Below are 17,110 nucleotides of genomic sequence, written 5' to 3'. Positions count from 1 at the left end.
TAAAGCACTGCACAGCTCTCCCCTTGCCGAAAAGCAGCAGAATCCACCCCTTCTCCCTCCATAAAAAATGTGCCTTGAGTCTTTAGACTGATAGGTAATAAGCTAAATTTATTCATGTCTTGTTCCAGATATTGACAATAAGACTTCCAAAAACACATGGTTAAAAAAAAAAATAAAAAAGAAAGCTAAATGGGTGATCCAATCATCACAGTAACTGGACATACAAAACATATGGAATACTCTGAAGTCTAGATCCAAGATCAAAAAAGTGTGTGGCTAAAAGACCACTGTACATTAAACATCAGCAACATGGGGCTCTGGAGGACAAGATGCATATTCCACAGCCTTCTGCAGAGCACTTGAAACTCCTCAGCTCAGATGAAGAGGAGCCAATCGGGCAGCCCCATTGGTGAGCTCTAATACTGCTCCTTCCTGTCCTGTTTCTTTAGTGTATTTTTTCCTCTACCTTCAAATTGCCTGTGTCTTTTCTTGAGAACTGCTTGGGTCTTTAAACTACTTGGGTCTTCAATGGCTCTTCTAATGCTTCCCTCCTTTACTTCTGATCAAAGGGAAAGAAAGCATGGGAATGAATTTACACTTCATCTTAATTTCCACCTTCCTCCTCTTTTCTCCCTCCTCTCCGCTTTCCCTTGATTGCTAAAATCACCTCAGTGATTTTGTTCACAGTTTTTGGTAAAATGAATTGACTGAACAGTTGCAGACAAAATCTAACTTGTGGCAGAAGCAGAAGACAGCAAACAGGGGCAATGGAAGTAGAGGCTGGGGTGATACAGTCAGCTCTTTGGGTCACTGTTCTAAAAAGTCCCCTCAGATTTCTAAAACCAGTGAAGAGAAATGTATGTCCATAATGCTCCTTGAAGCAGTGAAGGAAACCATCACCAGCAGCAGAAACTGCTCTCACAAAGAAAGGACTGAAACAAAACACTGCATTTAACCACACAGCCCAGGCATTTCCCATGTATTCTTAGGTTGAGAATCAGTATTTCTTTGCAGAACTGGCTTCCTAAAAAGGCACCCATCCTTCTCAGGACATTACAGGGATGAATTCCCAGGACTTCTTCCAAAGAAAGTACCAGGAGCCATACTACTGTAAAGTTCCTTAAATTCCAAGGACCAAATATTCTGGCTGAAGTTTGAAAATACCTTTCCAGAATGTTGGGAAAGAAAAGTAACAATACTGTTCTTTTCCTTTCATATGTGTTATGTCAGGATCTAACAGGATTTTAAAAAATCATCATATTTTTGCACTACAGCATAGACAAACTGAATCACCTGGCAATGTAGGATGCACTATCCAGTATATCAAGGTAAGCCAGGAGCAGAGCTAGGGAAAATGTTTGGGGCAGGTTCTTGTCCTCAGTTCTGTTCCATGCTGCTGCTGAGGAAAAACCACTTCAGCACTGCTCATTAACAACTGGAATATGGCTTCACTGACATCAGTGGCAAAATTTCTCATCAAGGAATGCACAAAGGGCTCAGGTTTTGACCGTTTTTCAAACAGTCATCAAGTATTAATTAGACCAGTAGGGGAGGCTGCTCATTTTGCCAGTGTATATTTCCTAATGACTGGGCCAGGAAAAGTAGCCGAGTATATGGCTTGTTAAGTAGAAAATAACCTGTCTGGAATAACAATTACCTGAACTGAAATAAGCTTTGACATATACCACTGGCAGAATTTGCCACCCTGCCATCTGAGCAGAATTTGTTACCTTGATATTTGGTTACAAGATACATTCTTTTTATACTAAGCAAATGCACATCAATTCTGAAGAAAAGGCACCCACATCACCTTATTCTGTCCCAGACTACTGCAATCCTGGCATGTTCACAGTGCCTCATGTCAGAAAAGTAAGTTACCAGGTAAATGGATGTTTGTAGGGCACAGACACTTTTTGTCTCTAGATTCTCCATGGAAAAAAAATGTTTCAAAAGAAGTTAGTAAGAATTCTCTGCTCTGCTTCTTTTCTTCAAGCCTCTGTAAGGTGCTGAATATATTTCTCAAGGAAAATTAATTTCTTTGTCTTTTCCTTGCCTCTAATGAACTGCCTCTGAATGCATGAGGGGACAGGAAGGAGAGCAGGCTCCATGGTGAGATAATAAAAAGTGAAAAGGCATTCAAAGCCATCAGTATCTTCCAAACTTACTCTGACAGAAATATGCTGGACTGCAGACAGGGGAGCAAGATCAGGGAAACTTAGAATAGCTTTGGCATTCATTACTAAACTACAAAGAAAAGACGACATTGGGGGAGCAGGGGTCCTCCTGCAATCCTACAGAGATGTTACACAAGCACATGACTAGATGTAGGCCACATAAACTTAGGACTACACTAGGTCCTATCCAGGCCACCAGCATTCCTAAACACTGTACTCGGTGAACACCGGTGAATGACAAACTCTCCTGTGAAAGCACAGAACATCATAATTATCAGTAGCATATTCAGAATATAAGAAAAGCTGAGATGAGCTACCATTAGACAAGTAAATCAAGAACAAATAAAGGAAAGAGAAAAATGTCAGGTTTTCTACCTACTGTTTCCACTTTCATCTCACCAGATACTAAAAGATCCACAGTGCTTGTAACTCAGTAAACATGCCTATATAACTTCTAGCTCCAAGAGTCTTTGGAGTGAAACTCTCAGATGATCACCGTAACTCAGGGAAGTTACAAAAGATGAAGGCTTTAATCCAAAAAATACAGGGATTCCTAAGTGTTAAATCAGACAGTGAGAATACTTTTGGAGTAGAAGCCAAGTAGAGACCTTGGCAGAACCCATTTTCTACATGTAGTCCAGTCAATGTAACAACCAAACAAAATTAATCATGTAGTTATTTTTTTTTCTCCTTTTTTTTTTTTTAATTCTCTTCTTCAGAAACATTTGAATTCTTCAACAGTTTCAGGTATATTGTATCTATTACGTGTTCTCTCCCTTAACCACCCTGTAGTTGCCTTCCCAATGCTACTTGGGGAATTTCCATACTCTGCTGCTTTTTCCTCATGCTCGTAGTTGAAGTCTTCACCAGCAGTGGAGGACATTCCACTGGCTGGGATTATTAAGCAAACCAGCTGGAGCAGGAACAGGAGGCTGCTGTAAATGCAGGATCCAGCCATTACAGGAAGCCATGAAAACCCTCACCAGCTAATGCAGCAGATGAGAAAGAAAACAAAGTGTTCACCAAATACGTCCAGAAAATCAGTTCTTGTCATGGAGTACAAAGCTAAAGATCAAACTTTTGGAAAAAGAAATCAAACTTCCCCTTCCCTTCCAATGATTTGATCTTCTTAATGTGGATTAATAGTTTTCCAATAATTTGACCTGATTAATATGCTGAATTTATTCTAAATTCAAAATCAAGTTCCAAGGATAGCATGGAAACGGATTCATTCTGAAGTTACTAAATGGAGCCTGGACTGCTGACTAAACTTATGGTACTCTCTTCCTGAGCCCTCTGGAAAACAAAATCTTCCCTCATTCTTTACTATGTGGTATTCACAGAATAAGCAAAGGGTCTTTTTTTAGCAATATTTTTACATCTTTCTGATTCATTCACCCTGTCCCTTGATCTTCTGCAGACACAAGACCCTCTATAGACTGTAAAATACCTCCCCCTCTTCTGCCCTCCATCATCAAGAATGCAAAAAGATGAAAGATGCAAAACTAAGAGACGATAAAGTAAACCTTAGCACTGGATCAATTTAGTAATGTCCTTTATCAGCCCCACTATTCATGCTTCACAACCACTATAGCTCACACTAACTTCATTTTCATCTTAATACACCATACAGAAAAGCAGCCTAAATATACATCCCCAGATATAAAGCGTATAATCTGTAAACTACAGGAACAGGCAGATCATTTCCATTAGTTTCTTACGTAGCAAAACCCACAATTTACACCCAAAGCATATAATTATATTCAAATTCTAAAAGACAGTTTCGGAAGTACTTTAAATTCATAGTTTGGGGGAAAGTCACTCGGGGATATAAGTAGTTGTTTTAACGTGCAAAAACAACACACACACAAAGAATCCAAGAAAAGCAATATGCAAGAGTGGTGAGAGAGCAATGGTGAATCACAGGTCCCTAGCTCCAGTGGCTGCCTGGAGTTCAGCACACCCAGCACTCTGCCAAAATGCTCTCCTGCTCCTTCAGAAACACCAGTGCTGGGATTTGGCACTAGAGCCTGTGCAGGCTTTAAAGCCATAAGGGAAAACACGACTAGGATCTATGTTCAGAATTGAAGGTGTCTTGCTTGTCCTTCAAGAAAAGATACAAGCAGGCTGCCCTTTTAAGGTTCTCTGACACCTAAAGCCCAAGAGGACTACTGGGGTTTCATTCATTTCTATGGCTCCCCGCCATGGATCTCAAAGCACACGGATGCACCAGAACTGCTCACCTCACCTAGGCAAAAAAATGGTTTTCTCTTCATTTCACAGATGAGGAAAACATGTCAGAAAGTAAAGTAATGTCTTGTCAAGGTCACAGAACAAAGCAGAGCCATTGGTCAACTGCATGTCATCTTGTGTACAGAGGTTACACAGAAGACATGAAAACAATCTTTTTTTTTTTTTGCTAGTACAAATGACCTTTCATAGTTATCAAAGCCCACCAGGACAGCAAGTGCAAAAAAAACCCAAACCAACCAAACAAAAAAAACCCCCACGAAACCAAACCACACAAAAAACCAAAAAAGAAAACAAGGCAGCCAACCAGCACAGGACCGTCATCCCGGGCAACCACACAGAGAGCTGGTCTTCTTAAAGCACAGCACATGGAAAAGGAAAAAAATAGAATGGTCATCCTTTGTACTTCCTAGACAAAACTTATATTCCTTGCACTTAGAAGTTCCAGATCTTTATTTGGTTACCTTCTGTACGACAAATCATGGAACTTCCCCACCACCAGCTGGAGACTATTCTGTTCTTGTCAGTATTGCCACACTACATGACCTAGGTGCATTTTCCTCCTTCTAGTGAGATGTGTAAGGAATTTGGAGCTCCCAACAGCACAGTATATCATAACCCAGTGGCTGTCATAACATTGTTCAAACATATATGGTCATGCCATGGCAAAAGAAGGGAAAGAACAAGAAAACAACAAGAGAAACAAGAATTATTAAGATAAAATCATATTTTAAAATGTAGAAATATTATAAAAGGTAAAATTCTAATTCTGCAGTATTCTGACTACATAGCTGATGTCACTAAACCCAATATTCTTTACAACTTCAGTGCCTATACAAGGCATACAGCAGGATCCTTCACCTGTCTTTGAAATGTAGTCACCTCTGCAGCAGAATGTGGCAGTTGCTTGAAAAGTCAGGGCTGTATTACCCAAAAGCAGAAATAAAACAGAAAAACAGAAAAGCAACCTCTCTCTAGTATAAATTGCAAAGGAAATACAAGGAGGAAGAAAGCCCTGATCTAATTCTGACTAGGACTAGCATTCCCACTTTTGCAAAATGTGCTATGAGATACTGAGCAAGCACAAAGTAGCTTTCAGAGGAGGGCCCTTTTAAAAATATCTGAAGAAACTATACCTTTAGCAGCATCAGTCTGAGCAATGTTTCAAAGAGCACAGAGACACGTATCAAAAAAGACTGACAGGGTTCAACAATAACATTAAGTTTCTCACGTCCAGATCTCATAAGACCATCGGGAACTCCTAAGAACAAGTACCAGGTGAACAGACTTTAACATCAGTTTTGGAGATCAATGCAAAGTATTCCAAGTTGGGAACAGTTAATATAGTGCACAGAGTAAGAAGTGAAAGCACCTGACCAGAAATTGTCTCATGTAAAAGCATGCAAAGGATAAGTCAAATAGCAACCTCATTTTGAGGAAACAGTCTTTGTACATACCCGATTTTTTCTGTGTTCAACTACTGAAAACTGTGCTTTCTCAGAAGAGCTACAGAGTCAGCACAGGGAGGGAAAAGCCCAATTATGATCACTTAAAACTATAAGGGAGTGAGTATGGATGCTTCAATTTCTGAAGAGACAGCTTGAGATAATTTAAGCAGATTTCACCATCCTTTAAAAATAATTAATCATTGTTAATATCTCTGAGGAAGGGAATGTAAACATTCAGGCATACAGCAGCACTAGTCTTTGCCAAAAAATTAGGCATTGTTGATAGGAGAATAAAAGCATGCCACAGAAAGTAGACAGACTTCTAGCTTTTCACCTTTGCGGAACTTAATTGCAACCTTAATTTCAGATCTGAGTGAAGTTCATTTTACTGGATCACTGACTGCTCTGTACAGAGCAATTTTTTCCCATTTTGTTAAAGCTACCAACCTTTGCTCAAAGTAATCTCCTGGTGATGGAGGAAACAGGAAAGGTCCTGCTTTGTACTGGGGAATGGGCAGTGCCAAGGATGGGGAATTCGTTTCCTATCACAAAGAAAAGGCAGGATTGCAGGAACATAGAATCTTGAGATGAGGAGTAAGTCACACTGGAGGAGCAGCAAGGACATATGCATTTTAAAAAGGGTAAACTGCTAGAGCTGTGTGTGGTAGCCTTTGACACTGGTTTGCACAATACCTGCCTATTTCATGGAAGCACTCTCTTGATTTGTCCAAGCATTTGCTCTCATTTGCTGATTTTAAAAAAGATATAACAGAAGGAAATGCTTCATAAAAATAACAGAACTTCTAAGAATTGATTCAGGCCTGAGAGTTATACCTACAAGATCTGGTGATTGCTCAATACCAGTCCTCACAACAGACCTACACTTTTTCCTGTGACTTGTACAACAGCCTGGGCTAGCCTAGGCCCCACAAAGTGAAAATGAAGAGAAACTACCCGTGCCAACCACTGCTCCCATAGCTGCAGTGCAGTCCCTGCAGGCAGGGACAATCTGCACAAGGCATCACACATCGCCTCTGTGCACCCCTGCTCCACAGCCATTAAGCACAGAGAGAGAACAAACAGCTGGAGGAGAAAAAGAGAAAGCAAATTAATTAATTCATCACTAAGACAAAACATGCACAAATCTCTTCGTTTTATCTGTCAACCAGAGGCACGTATTATTCATCAGCTGAGGAAATGAGGATGTGGAAAGAGGGGCCGTGAAGTCACTGCTGCAGGCTCTGGTAAAGCAGCTGACCCAGCACGGTGCAAAATAGCTCAGGGGAGACAGGAGGATTCAGCACATGGGAACTTTCAATAAACACAGTCCCAACTTTGTTCCTCCCTCTGTTTCACAAGCTCCTAGTGAAACAAAAAGGAATCATGGCTTTCCCTTCCTATTATTCAGGGATAAAGATTCTGCTAGTCTAGGAATGTCCTCACATGGAAAAAAGATTTGTTCTAACTTGCTGAAGTCCCCTGCCTGGCCAGGCTCACTCCCCTGCTGACAAGGAGGTGAACCTGTTAGAAAGACTTTCTCCTCGAGAAGATGAGGTGTGCCAAATTTTGCACTTGCAGGTTGCAGCCCAACTACCGGAAATCACCAGCTCAGAGATTTCAGAATTAACTCTCATAACACCAGCACAGTAGCGACTGCCAGATCTGGGTCCGGTCCTGCTCAAGATAAGCCACAAGAAGGTTTTCCAATGATTTTAAAGGAGCACTAGATACAAACTCCAAAAAATTGTTCACTGTTTGTGAGACATTTATTTTTCCTCTATGCTAGATATTAATTTGCTTCTTCAAACAGATTGAAATCCACTGGGATGTAGAAGAAAAAAGGAAAATATGTTTAATATAAGACTGAGTCCCAGTGGTCAGCACTGTGAGACTGGAAGACAACACATCAGGGTGGCCATGATCCTGATCTGATTCATTCCAAAACCAGTATTAATGTAGCCACCAAGCAGAGCAGAAATCAGAATGAATTTCTTATTTCCCTCTAAGAAAAACAAAGCATCAAAATCCCAGGAAACACAGAGAGTGCATAGCCTCCTTGGGATCTGACTCCTCAATGCTGTTATGGATCCAAGTTCCAAGGGCCTCTGTTGTGCAACAGTGAAAGAACACACAAAAATAAACCATGCGTGTTTCCAAGACCAGCTGTCTTTGTGGTCTCCTCTTCCTCTCTGGCACAATCTCTCTCTCTGTCCATCCCACTCACCCCCCTTATATGGCCAAAGGGGGTTTTCATGATGGCTTTGCTACGAGGCATAATGAGGAAAGAAAAAAAACCCAACCAAACAAAAAACCCAAAAAAACCGCAAAAAACCCCACAAAGAAACCAAACAACTCACACTGACTTATGCACTAGTCTGAGCTCCCTGAGCTCTCTATTTCTCTTGGTTCCTTTCTGCAATGAGGACACCAAAAAAATGCCTCTTTCTCATTGAAGTTGATAACAGCTTTTGCTCCTGGCTCTTAAATGAAGCTTTGCTTGACTTTCAAGGCAAATGGAAAAGCCATCAAGGAGAAAAGAACTATAATTTCTTGACCAGGAAATAGACTGTAGACTCTCCCACAGACTACTGCCTGCCTTTTACAGCAAAGCCAACTGCTATCACATTTTGTGACATCCTTCTCTCCTCTCCTCAAAAGTGACCTACAAGCCAGACTTCGCTATCCCCTTTCATCACAGGAGAACTAAGCTACAGAAGCTGGGCTGTTGAAAGCCCTTTGGGGCAGGGACTGACTGATCCCTCATATTTCTCACTTTAGCACAACAGGGACTCTCACATGGTCCTCAAGCATTGCTGCAAATAACAGGGCTCCTGCTGCTAGTGATTAATAACCCATAACTGAGTTTCACATGGGTGGTGCTTAACAGATGGTCTTGATGTCTGGCACGGCATTGGTTCCCTTCCCATGTGGGGCCTGAATGTTTCTCTTGCATTTCAGGATGGATGTGAACTTTGGAGCAGAAGTGGGAATCTAATAGGCTCGAAGGATAGTGCCACTTGTGTCTGCAGAAATGACTGAACACCTCCCCCTCAACCTATTGCACTCAGTGCCACTTCAGTCCTGAGTCCTCGCCTCTGCAGTATGGTGCTATTCTGCAGTGCCCTGGGCTCCCCCTCCCGCACTGCCAGAGCATCGACGACCTACCTTGCAGAACTCCCTGTCACCCTCTTCCAGTGCCCTCCAGCAGCTCTGCCAGAGCACCTCCTGCTAGCACAGCCCAGCTCTGCTGGTGCTCAGCTGTGACCTGCAGCATCTGCCTCCTGGCTTCGTTCCTGAGCCCTTTCCAATGCGCCTCGGCTCATACCTGCAATACCAAGCTTCTTCTACAATTCTGCCAATGTACCTAGAGATTTCAGTGGAGGTCCATTCATCACTGTGCCATTTGAACTCTTCAGACTGCTCTGCTAGTCGTCTGAGCACTCACCCGGGGCACTCCAGGTTTCAATATCCCTGTAACCCTGACAGCCCTGCCAGCACATCCTCATAGTCCTGCTGCAGCCATGTCATGCGACATTTCAACCAGTTGTGCCAGGGCTCTTCCTCCCCTTAGCTCTTCTTCAGTGTTCCTATGCCTCATTTCTGATACCAGTTCTTCTTCCTCTGGCCCTGCACAGATGTGATTCTGTAACTGAGTACTTCTATCATGGAAGGCCAGACCTGACCCTGACCTGAAGCCCTGGAGGGAAAGGGCCAGGCCCTGGCCTGCCTGCCTGCCTCTCCCAGCTAATATGACTGAAGGCAGAAGCTAAGGGACACTGGACAGAAGACAGGAGAAAGTGGAGATGAGGGAGAGCCCCCATGTCAGCCAGGCCTGGGCCAACTCCTGTCAAGGAGGGGAGACTTGGGAGAGCTGGGCAAGAGGCTGTGTAGGTCCAGCTGCTGAGCATTGCTCAGCATTTCAGAAGCAGGATGCTGGTCTTCTCACTCTCTCTTGGCATCTCTCAGACACCCTCTTACCGTTCTCCCAGCCTGCCAGAGTGAAAACCTACTCCCTATTATTTCCTGCCCCAGGGTTTCCCAGGAAGACAGTATCAGGTACCAAGCAAGAAACCAGGAGCAGGAATGAGACCTCGCCTTTTCCTTTGTACGCCCCTTGCTATCCTCACCCAGGAAGGCTGCGAACACGCAGGCAGGGGAGGAGCGGCGGCGGCAATTCCCCGAGCCCCCGGCTGGCCCTCCCGCAGCTGGGCGACCGGAAAAACGAGGGTGGCCGGCAGGGAAGATACGCTGCTGCAGTGACCATGTCAGCCGCTACAAGCCAGGGAGTTAGTTATTCCCCGTCGCAGGACCCCAGCGGGACTGGAGCAGATGCCCTTCCGCCGTCCCGAGCTGTTCGGCGCTGCCGTCTGACACAGAGCGACCCGAGCCCGCCCCGGCCCCGCCGGCCCCCACCCTCCGTCCTGCTGGACCACCGGCCGGGGAAGTTGGCTCTGGAAGCGGCGCGTCCTCAGCCCCAGGCACTGCTCGGGGAGGGCGCAGGGGAGAAGTGGAGGGTTAATGGGGAAGGGAGCGAACGGCAGAAATGAGGGCCTGGGAGGACCCCCCCTCCCGCGGAGACACAGCCATCGTCCCTGCTCCCCCTCTGCTGCTCCAACTGCTCTGCAAAAAGGTTAGAAAGAAACAAGAGTGGGAACCCACCGTGTCCTCCTCGGAGGGAGACAGGGGAGCGGTAGATAGAGATAGGCACAGAGTGGTGCTTGCTGCCGTGGAAGTGATGCTCATACTGAGCCTGAGAAACAGACGAGGAAGAGGAGGCAGAAGAAGCCACGTTAGAGGAACTCCAAACAGAGCTGACGATACATCCCCAAAAGAGGGAGCACATCCACAGGGTCCAGGCGGGGCGGCGTCCCGGGCAAATGCTGGGGTCTATTCTCAGGTGCATGGTCAAGGCACAGGACACCTACAGACGGGCAGTCTGAATTCCAGCCAGGGAGAGAGAATAACGTTCATGATGCCAGGGGACCCATGCTAGCAGAAAGGAGAGTCGCTTCCGAGGCTCTAGGGGTGTGCGTGTGTGCTCAAGAGGAAAAGAGGCAGTGTGTGTGCGAGAGAGCGAGTGCTAGCAGGGAAGGGGAGGGATGGGGGAAGGTTAGTAACCACACAGAGACGAATAAGACGCGCCGATTCCCAGGACTGGATCTACTGTGGCAGGAACCCCGCGGCCGTACCGAACCTCCAGGAGCGCGCAGGAACGCCGCACATGTCCGCGCGAAGGTCCTGTTCAGGTTCCTCCAGGATCACGGGGTCCTTGAGGACTTTTCCCTGCCTGCGATCCCTGTCTCTCACTTTGCTGAGAGGGACTATTGAAAACGAAAAAGAAGAAATAAGCCAGAGACTCCAGGTAAATTTTTGATTCTTTTTTTTTGTTTTGTTTTATCCCAATCCCGGGGGGTTTCTCTTGCTTCTCCACTAGCAAGTGTTGCAATGCAGAACTGCTAGAACAGGCACACGCGCACACACACACACAGAGCGAGCTAGGTTGTTATCCTCCTTCCACCGAATCCAGGCGACCGAGGGCTCAAGCCGATTAACCCTGCGCAGCCGTCGAGTGCATCGCCAGGTCCTCCCGGGCGGGCGGGCGCGTTGGAGCAGCCGGGCGGGCGGCGCGGTCCGGGCGCGGAGCGAGCGAAGCCGGGGGCGGGTGCGGGCGGCCGGCGCCAAGTGCGGGCAACTCGGCGGCGCAGGTGAAGCGCAGCCGGGGCGGCCGGGGGAGCGGCTCCGCCAATGGGAGAGCCGCATGCAAATGTCCCGGCGCCGGCGAGCCAATGGGGGCGGCGGCAGCGCTGCGCAGAGGGACTGGCTGGCTCCGGGGGGAGGCGGGGCCGCGCGCGGCTCCGCCCCCGCCATTCATGCGCTCGTGCGGTCCCGCGCGCCCCCGGCCCCGCGGCCCCCGGGCCGGTGCCGCCGGCAGCGGGGAACACCCGGCTCCCGGAGCCGGCCGCACCCGGAACCGGAGCCAGGCAGCCGCCGCCCGGCAGCCACCGCTGCCCAGCCGCGCCCACGGCCTCTGCCTGCCCCAAGCAGCCCCTGGCGAAACGCGCCCACCCCGTCCGTGCGGGGACGGGACCTCCTCCCGTGCCGCCGTCCCACTGTGCCTCGGGGGCGGCCGGCGCGGGGAGCCCTCGGCCGCGGCACGGGGATGGATGCGCTGAGGTAACGCCGTCCCCCCGTGCCGCCCTGTCCTGGGGCTCGTCCTGCGGCCGCAGCTGCTCAGGAGCAAAGAGAGAACCAGGGGTAACCTCGCTCTTGAAAACTCCCCATGGCTCTTACAGATTTTTTTTTTTTTTTTTAAAGCTTCTGCAACGATAGGCTTAGTCCAAACAGGTGTATCCGCACTTAATCCTCGAAGAGTGAGGAATGCAGCCAGCTTGCAGCCCATAAATTAATAAAGAAATGCAGTAGCATTATCTAGTAATTTACTATCAATTTGCATGGCAAAAATCCCCAGCCACGCTGGGGAAGGCAAGCACCAGCAGTGAAGTGACTTACACAGGATCACTCAGGGAGTCAATAAGGAGCTTTGGAAAAGGAGCCAGCCACCGCCAAGACTCACCTTGCACTGCACTGCCTCCCTCCTCTTCATTTATTCATACAAACAAATAAATTGTTTATGACTGTAAGTTTTCCTGTTTTCCCAACTAGAAGCATGTTTGTAGGCGTGCACACATGCGCTTCTGAAACCTGCTGTTTGACTCGAGTCTTTCCCTAACACTGAGGTGCAGTGTTTTCAGTCATTGATCTCAATTTGGTACAACATGTCACTAACTTGTAATGATCAACCTGAGTTGCACGCCTAATACTTTTAGTTGAGCCTGATATGCTTGTAATTTATTTTCTAGTAACTTACAGTATAAGTGATCTAAATTAGGGGCTAAAGCAGTCAGAAATGCTTTGGTGTTTTGCAGGGTTTAATCAATGATTGTGAAAAGCAAGAATGTTATCTTCACATTTATCTGACATCTGCCACCTAAGAATCTCAGAGTGCTTTAAAGTCTTTTATTAATGAAGCCATTCAACACCTTTAGGTATTACTTTGCCATTCTGTAGATAAGGAAACAGAGGCTCAGTCACGTTCAGCCAGTGAGTGACTGATATACGTGGGAACTGAACAGACACTGAGCTTCTCCATCTCAAGCAGTACATGCTGTTAGTATAAACTAACTTGATGATTTGGTGGCCATTTAAGAGCCTTAAAGTGTGAATGTCAGCTTTCCTCACAAAGGGGCACACAGGTGGAGACAGGACTGAGTAACCTGTAGTGCAGATCCCTCCTGGATGGCAAGTTTGTGGTACCATACAGAGGGCACAGAGCAGTTTTATCTCTGCAAGACAACTTTTCCTGGCCGTGAGTTTTGTTGGGGAAACTGAAGTTGCTGCCCAGAAGGATCCTGTGAAGAAGCTCCCTGCTCCTAACTACTTGGGGGAAGGGGGGAATATAAACTGGCATAACACCTTTGGAGGGCTGCTGACCCCATGAGTCAGCACCCTTGAATCCCTCATCACAGAAGTCCTAATTTTCACACAGTCCACAGACAAAGTACTCTGAAAAATTTACTGTGCAGTTAAGCTGTAGGGAACCTGATTTAGGGGAAGATGGGAAGGACGTGTATTAAATACACATCACTGAGTAGCTGATTTGTAAAATAAAGGAAATTTGAATGAGTTCCAGACCCAGATAGTTATAAGCAGTGCAACAAAGATCTGCCTCCCATAATTTTACTTCCTGTTTTCTCTGGCTGAAGCATTACAAAAAGGACAGAACATATCACACATTACAGGATCAGTCAAAGGGGCTACAGGTCCTACAGGTTTAAACATTGAGGACTCAATGCTGCTTTTCCAGGAGGGAGTGGTGGAAAATTCATTAATTTGTGTGGAAAATAAGTATGTTTTAGAAAGTGCAATTCTAGAGATAAGAGCAGGGGAACTGCATGGATACACTCCTCACCCCTCTCCTGCAACTATTTGCCCTGTTACTGAAAGAGAAGAACACATAAGAGGTTGTTTCATTGACTAAACTCTGGTAGCATCCTTCAGCTTTTAATTTCCCTTTAACAGTCCAACGGGCCACATCCTGTTCTCCATACTCAAGCTCCTGTTCATGCTGGCCACTTACCTCTTGGGTTGCTGTGGGAGGCAGAGCCCTCAATGGACAATAAATTACCAAGCTCCAAAACAAATCACTGATCCTTTTCCTCATTCAATCTGCCACCGATCCTTCCCCGCATGCAGAGCTACCAGCTTAGGTGCTAGTAGGACGTACAAAGGTGAGCATCACTTCAGACTGCCCTGGCCAGAGATAGAAAATGCCTGGGCAGTCCATGAACAGGAGAAATAGAGTGGCTGTGTATTGCCCCTCTGATGGGGATTTGCTCTACATTTTGTCTACCAACCTTCCTTTGCTGCAAACTGCCTTGCCTTAGGGAAAAATGAGATGGACCAAGAAAACCAAACTCTAGGAGTATGCCATAAAGATAAGTAATGAAAAAAAGGAAAGCATGTGAAGCTAGCTATAAATACATCATAGGATCCTGGTGACGCCATAAAGTACTGGAACTTCACTCTGCCTTGCTTTATTAGGTGTCAGTGGATGTATTTACTGCCCTGTAGTTTACAGGTGACTCATTTATTTAGCAGCACCACTTCAGGAAGAGGGCAGATTTCAATTGCAGTTTTCCTCTTGGGTGGCAAGGGCAAGTTTGTACTCAGAAGTGACATTTCAACATTTCCACCAGATTTACTTCAAAAGTAGCTGGCTTTGTTGTATTCATATTAGTTTAATTAATCTGGGTAAACACAGAGTCTTTCTAAATGCTCTTGTGTCTTCAGAACCAAGATGGATACCTTAAAGGATAATGGTTTCTATGATATGTTGATCCCTACAGATATGAGAAAAGTAGTCGTATTTCCTACATAGCTGTTTCATTTACTGAAAGAGCAGAGTGCCACTATATTCTGCAAAAATGAGAAATAGTAAAGCAATTGTTTCTGAGTTTGAGAATCCCAGAAAGAGACCCAGAAAGAGTCATCTTCAAGACCAGGAAAAGTTTGTACTCCATCGTATTTGACAGAGCAAGTGCAACTTTCTCTATGTTTCCTATTCAATCTTAGCTGTTAATTACTTTGCTGCACTCAGAACTGAAAAATCAGTGCTGTTGTAAAATCACTGATCTCTCAAACTGGATCCAATGGGGAAACTCAATTAGCATTTATCAATACAGGGTGCCTTCCAGAGAGAGGACAGCTTTGCCTCCACCCCGTAGAAGCTAACAAGTAGAGCGTTAGTCAGTGCTTTGCTATATAATAAGGTTAAGAGAATAAGGTCAGCTAGAACAGCCTGTCACCCAGAAGCTTCTCCTAGACAGAACTGTTTCTCTCAAGGTTCAAAACAGTTCCATTATTTTTTTAATGTACTTTTCCAAAAACAAGAAGGGGTGAAAACAGGTTTCACTTATGATGTTAAAATAATGTTTTAAATAAAATAAAATAAATCAGAGGGAATTGCATGCTGTAGAGAGCTTAGGACTGGCATTTAGACACCTTTGTCTTTAGCAAGCTACTTCAAATTCTGCTGATGACAGCAGTGACCAAAAATCTGCAAAGTTCCTCAGCACTGCTGGCAGAATTAACTGCTCTGAGACTAGTCCCTGGTGCCCCACCGTCCTTGTCATCACTGTCTCTCTGCAGGCAGCCTCAGGAGGCAGGACCCAGCAGCACCAAAGAATTATCAGTGTTTGCTCATCCAGAGCGAAAGGGGAGGGTTGCTCCTGAGCAGGGCTGAAAACTACACACACAGCTGCTGTTATGCAGTACTTTTTCTTGTGTGCAGTACTTTTTTTTGTATATAACCAAGTTGCTGCAGTCTCTGTAGTTCTCAGTTTTATTCTGTATCTGGAGTGGGGGGGAAGAGGGGGCAGAAAGCAACCTTTTCTCAGGGCTTCTGTGCTTTCCTTTAACAACCAGTAAGTCCAGTTACCTACAAAAGTTGAGGCATATGCCTTACATGTTACCTGTAACATAGGGCAGGTATTCTCTTTTCTGCTCAGCTCCAAGGGACCACAGATTGCCGAAAGCAACTAATATAGAAACTTTAGAGCCTAGTTTTGTTCTCATTTGTGTCAGGGTGAATAAACTTAACAGAGCCAGTAGATTGACATCAGTGAAGGGAAATCTGCCCCTTGGTGTTAATTTGTGAGGAGGGAAATGCAAGTTGATTACAAGCAGTTAGTCTGGGCCAAAAGCAATGGCAACTACTGGGACACAAACGCAGTTCTGTCAAACATCCAATTTAAGGGCCAAAAATCTTGCAAAGTTCAGATTTTTGTGACACACCTAGAGTCCTATGTTGGTGGAAACAAGCAAGAACAAGAGCGTGGGCACACAAATACAGCAACGTATCTCATTTTGATAAGCATTAATCAACTATAATTGGGAAAGAGGCAATGTCAGGATTTGCTAATGCAAACTGACAATAATATGTTAAAATTGCCCCTGTTTGCTGGATAATGTATAAAGGATGATCCACTGTACTCAGCACTATGCAAACTAACATAAGCTGAGAGTCCCTTCCCTAGAGAGATTACAGACTTGCTGGAAAGGCATGAGCCAACATATGTCAGAACAGCTTTATGAGCAAACAGTACCTTTTTTTGGCCAAAGTCTGCTAGTCTGTGAACCTAAGAGAATGGAAAGGCTTAGATACTGGCAATGGTGCCTTCACACAGGAGTGTCTAGTCCATGCTTTCAGCCCCGAGCGTGGGAGTTCTTCACTCCATCACCCCTGGGAATTCTCCTTCACAGAATGTGCTGCAGAGATACCCCTGACTACCTGCACAAGACACCAGCAAGCATCCCCTTTCCTAAAGCTGCCTCAAAAATTAGGACAAAATCCTTCTCACACTTCAGACCTCTACCAGATCAGCAATTATGAATGGGCTTTGTGTTAAATAAAGGATGCTCAAGTTTAGTTTACTTCAGTCATCATGAGGAGGTTCTGTTATTCAAGTATCAACTGTCTCCCCTTATGTCTCACCAACACTTTAGTCCCTGCCTCTGGGGTCCTTTATCAAAGTGGGCTAACCAGGCTCTAGTCTGCCCTTCAGCAGTGTTCTGACAGGCAGACTCTCATCTCACAAGAGAAAACTGATCTTCTGTGGCTGCAGAAGTTTTTCCTCCAGGAAGGTTGGAATTGCATCTATCTCTGTTTCTCTCAGTGGA

General features: G+C 45.5%; 1 protein-coding gene across 7 annotated transcripts in view; it reads right to left on the bottom strand.

Moving 5' to 3' along the window:
- The window catches only part of NRXN3 (neurexin 3), a gene marked incomplete at both ends in the record, with an annotated part of 923,636 nt that overhangs the window by 345,010 nt on the left and 561,516 nt on the right, over window positions 1-17,110 (bottom strand). For 2 of the 7 annotated variants that reach the window (XM_082282839.1, XM_082282840.1), the window contains one exon: window positions 10,532-10,775. The exons of the other annotated variants lie outside the window; for them this stretch is intronic. In XM_082282839.1, the coding sequence (XP_082138965.1) occupies window positions 10,532-10,775 (244 nt within the window). Of the gene's footprint in view, window positions 1-10,531; window positions 10,776-17,110 lie in introns of those variants that run through there. 7 annotated transcript variants of the gene reach the window in all.

The sequence above is a fragment of the Coloeus monedula genome (assembly GCF_965178545.1).
Source record: "Coloeus monedula genome assembly, chromosome: 6".
In the NCBI taxonomy this organism is placed as follows: Eukaryota; Metazoa; Chordata; class Aves; order Passeriformes; family Corvidae; genus Coloeus; species Coloeus monedula.
This window is presented reverse-complemented; position numbering and strand designations above follow the sequence as displayed.